General features: G+C 53.9%; 1 protein-coding gene across 2 annotated transcripts in view; it reads left to right on the top strand.

Annotated features, from left to right (window-relative positions):
- The window catches only part of LOC113208546 (uncharacterized), a 104,091-nt gene that overhangs the window by 99,238 nt on the left and 1,150 nt on the right, over positions 1 to 3,703 (top strand). Inside the window, exons 4-8 of one of the 2 annotated variants that reach the window (XM_052271385.1) lie at positions 553 to 700; positions 821 to 1,081; positions 1,169 to 1,316; positions 1,439 to 1,551; positions 2,238 to 3,300. In XM_052271385.1, coding sequence (XP_052127345.1) covers positions 553 to 700; positions 821 to 1,081; positions 1,169 to 1,316; positions 1,439 to 1,551; positions 2,238 to 2,515 — 948 coding nt within the window. In that variant the 3' untranslated portion in view covers positions 2,516 to 3,300. Of the gene's footprint in view, positions 1 to 552; positions 701 to 820; positions 1,082 to 1,168; positions 1,317 to 1,438; positions 1,552 to 2,237; positions 3,301 to 3,703 lie in introns of those variants that run through there. The other variant, XM_052271384.1, reaches the window with a different exon arrangement.

The raw sequence follows: 3,703 nt of genomic DNA, 5'->3' as shown, positions 1-3,703 counted from the left end.
AACGCGCGACGCTCGACGCTCCGGGTATCAGCTGCGGGCTGCCCTTCTCCGGGCCGCGTCCCGCTCTCTCTCTGTCTCTCACCCCCCACGCTTTCGCATCTTCATATAGATATCTGTTCCGTTTTTCATATCCCTCCTCCTCATCTTCTTCGGTTGGCTGCCCTGCACCGCCCCGCCTCGCCCTGCCGTTGTGTTGGTACGGCCCTCCGCGTGCCGGTTGTAACCGCCGCCTGACTGCACCCGACGCGGCGGCGCCCGACGCGATCCCCCGCCAATTTTTTATATTATTGAGGAGGTCTCGGTGTCGTTGAGGGGGTTGGGGGGGGGGGTGAACCGCGCCAAATTCCACGTCGCCGGACGACGCTACGGCAGCGCGGAATAACGCGACGCTGGGCGCCGGGCGGGCATGTTGCTCCGCTTATTGGTATTTGCAGGGAATGCCAAGGGTTGCGGGGCGGGAACTGGGCGAAAACTCGCTCGACCTGTGTTGCCGTTGTTTCTCATGTATTTCTCATCATACTAACCGTCGCTGATGTCGTGTTTCTCGTGCAGACCGTGTCGGTGACGGTGTCTGTGCTTACGCTCACGACCATCTCCGTGGACCGCTGGTACGCCATCTGCTTCCCGCTCAAGTTCAAGTCCACCACGAGCAGGGCCAAGAAGGCCATCATCATCATCTGGCTGCTTGCCCTGTCTTTTGGTGAGGGTGACGTCATAGCTTCTTCTGAACTCAGAAAAAATATAAATTTACTTGTTTCCAGAATAGTTCTCGAAAAAACAATATTTTAAAACATTATACCAACCCTTATGTTTCTTTCAGATGTTCCAGAGTTGGTGGTGTTGGAGACCAAGCGGAAGGCGCTGGGCATCGACACCATCTTCTTCACGCAGTGCTTGCCCACCTGGGGTGACAGCTCCGAGACGACCTACCACTGCGTCAAGACCCTCTTCCTCTTCTTCCTGCCGCTGGCCTTCATGACCGTCACCTACGTGCAGATCGTCAAGGTGCTGTGGAGCAAGACCAATATCCCCGGTCACGCCGAGACCAAGAGCCTGAGCTACCAGTACTGCAACGGCAATGGTAACTACAGAAATTTACAAAAACACACAAAAATAGATGAATGTGTTGATCGTTTGTTTTGAAACCGTCTTCGTGTGCGTGTTGCAGGCGTGAGCGGCACCCGGCGGACCATGCACCGGAGCATCTCGGCCAGCTCGCAGATCCTCAGCCGGCGGAAGGCGGCCAAGATGTTGGTCGTGGTCGTCTTGATGTTCTTTATCTGCTACCTGCCCGTCCATCTCCTCAGCATACTGAGGTACGCATCGGGGGAAAAGCCGGCCAATAAGTAGTGATAATTACTATTTGTGAATTTGTGCTTTTCTAGTGCACTGTGCACTGTTTCGTCTTTCGATCATTTAAAAATCGAATTGTTTGCAGGTACACGATGATTATCCCCCAGACGGAGCTGATGACCGTCACCGCCATGTTCGTCCACTGGCTGTGCTACGCTAACAGCGCCGTCAACCCGCTCATTTACAACTTCATGAGCGGTGAGTTGTAGCCCTCCATGGCAGCATCGCTAGGCTGGTGGCTGTTCGTTACTCGTAGCACTCGTGTAGAGAGAAGCTAAAGTCCCTCGCTTTGTCCGGCTCACTGTTGAATGAGTTCCGTAGTACGCGCCGCCACTTATGCACCCACGTCCGTTCACAAGCGACTGCACGCTCGTCGGAACTTTAAAGCACTGTATTATTCTCTTCTCTGCCTCTGGCTTTCTTGGTTGGTTCTCCTTACTTGCACGTTCAAAAATTATTATTTTTTGCATATACACACTGCGCATGAGTTGACATGAATATAATTTGCTCGTACTTTTACGAACGGTGATTATAGTAACTGTGCCATCAATACTATTACTTGTCACCGTACTTGTGCACTCTAAACGCAGGGGCGGCTAAGTTTTCCAAAACTTTGGCATTCATTTTTTGACTGACAAATTTTAACATGTTTTTAAGAAATTGCCAGTTGTTTGACCCCTGGAATGCCAAATTTAGGCATTCTTTCAGATGAGGCCAAACTTAAGCGTGCTAAAGGAAACACGTAGGCCAAAAACGGTCAGTCTCTTTTAAAATAATGCCAAAAATTTGGCAGTCAAACAGGACTTGCAATAAGATATACTTCACGGCTGCGCCGTTTAGAGTGCGATAAATCTCTTTTTGACCACGTGACGTGATGCCCGCAGGTAAATTCCGCGGGGAGTTCCGGCTGGCGTTCCAGCAGTGCGCGTGCGAGTCGTGGGTGCTGGGTGGCGACACGGTGCGTCCCGCGGCGGGCGGCGGCGGCCCCGGCGGGGGGCCCGGGCCCGGCGCGCTCGCGGGGGTGTCGCCCGGCCACGTGGTGCTGGGCATGTCGCAGCTGCACCGCCGGCCCGCGCCCCGCGCAGCGCCCCGCGCCGCCTCCACCCTCGCGGCCACCGCCACCACGACCCTCTCCGTCTCCGTGCTGGACTCGGGCCCCTGACGGCCGCCCCAGCCCCCCGCCGCGGCCGCCGCCAGGGCCGAGCGCCGCCGGCTCGCGTCCTACCGCGGCCAGCAGTGAGCTGGCGAGGACCTTTCGGCTCGGCCTGGACGCTGGGCTCACTCGGAAGACCTTTCAGCTCAGCCTGTACGCTCGGCTCACTCGGAAGAATAACTTTCAGCAGCTCGGCCTGTACGCTGGGCTCACCCGGAAGACCTTTCGGCACAGCTTGTACGCTCGACTCACCCGGAAGACCTTTTGACTCGGCCTGTACCCCGCCCCGCAGTAGCAACGCGGCGCGGCTGAGACAAGTCGAATAGGTTGCCTATGGCGCCGGCGCCGCCGGCCCCTCGTCTTGCCATTCCGGACCTCTTCGTGGTTGACCGGCCCTCCCAGCCAGAAATTCAGCGTCGGTCCCGCGTCGGAATCACGCCAGTTTGCGGCTCGGTTGTGATCGGCTGTGATTTTACGTTGAATCGACGTCGACGAACGTTGACGGATTTCTGACTGGGTCCTCGGTGTCGGCCCTTTTGCGTGTCTTTAGCCTGTGATTTAAATGTTTAATGTGTTGCTCTCTACTTGATGTGTGATTGTGTGCGTATGTTTGTTTTCCTTCTTAACAGCGAAGTCATAGTTTTCGTTGCACGGATGCGGGACGTAGTGATGTTAAAGAGTATAAACAATTGACGTGATTTTTGTCGCTACGATTCCAAAAAATATTTGCCTCTCGTATGCAAGTGATATGTACGTCTTTTAGTTGCTATGAATACAAATTATACGGCATGGGACCTGGTGAAAATGTGATGACGATTCTCGGTTATCGTGTTCTACATGTATATTCTAAATGTAAGAGTTGATGTCAGTGTACCTTTCTTTCGTGCGGTGTTATCTTTAATAGCAGCCTTTCGGTAGTACCTTTAAGTACCTCATACCCAACAGTATTGATGTTGGAGGCCGCTTTGCACTTCGTCCTCCCCCATTCGACGCAGTGTGATAGGCAACACAACTAGTATAGGCAGGCTAGTTTTGTTAACTTTCAGCCAGAAACAAAAATAGTGTGTGCCATATTTTTGAGTAGTGGTAGGCGGTGCTGGACGGTTGGGGTGCGCGAAAGAGAGACGAGTCGTCTCTCTCTCTCTCTCTCTCTCTCTATCTCTCTCTCTCTCTCTCTCTCTCTCTCTCTCTCTCTCT

The sequence above is a fragment of the Frankliniella occidentalis genome, unplaced genomic scaffold (assembly GCF_000697945.3).
Source record: "Frankliniella occidentalis isolate FOCC.00 unplaced genomic scaffold, Focc_3.1 Scaffold160, whole genome shotgun sequence".
In the NCBI taxonomy this organism is placed as follows: domain Eukaryota; kingdom Metazoa; phylum Arthropoda; class Insecta; order Thysanoptera; family Thripidae; genus Frankliniella; species Frankliniella occidentalis.
This window is presented reverse-complemented; position numbering and strand designations above follow the sequence as displayed.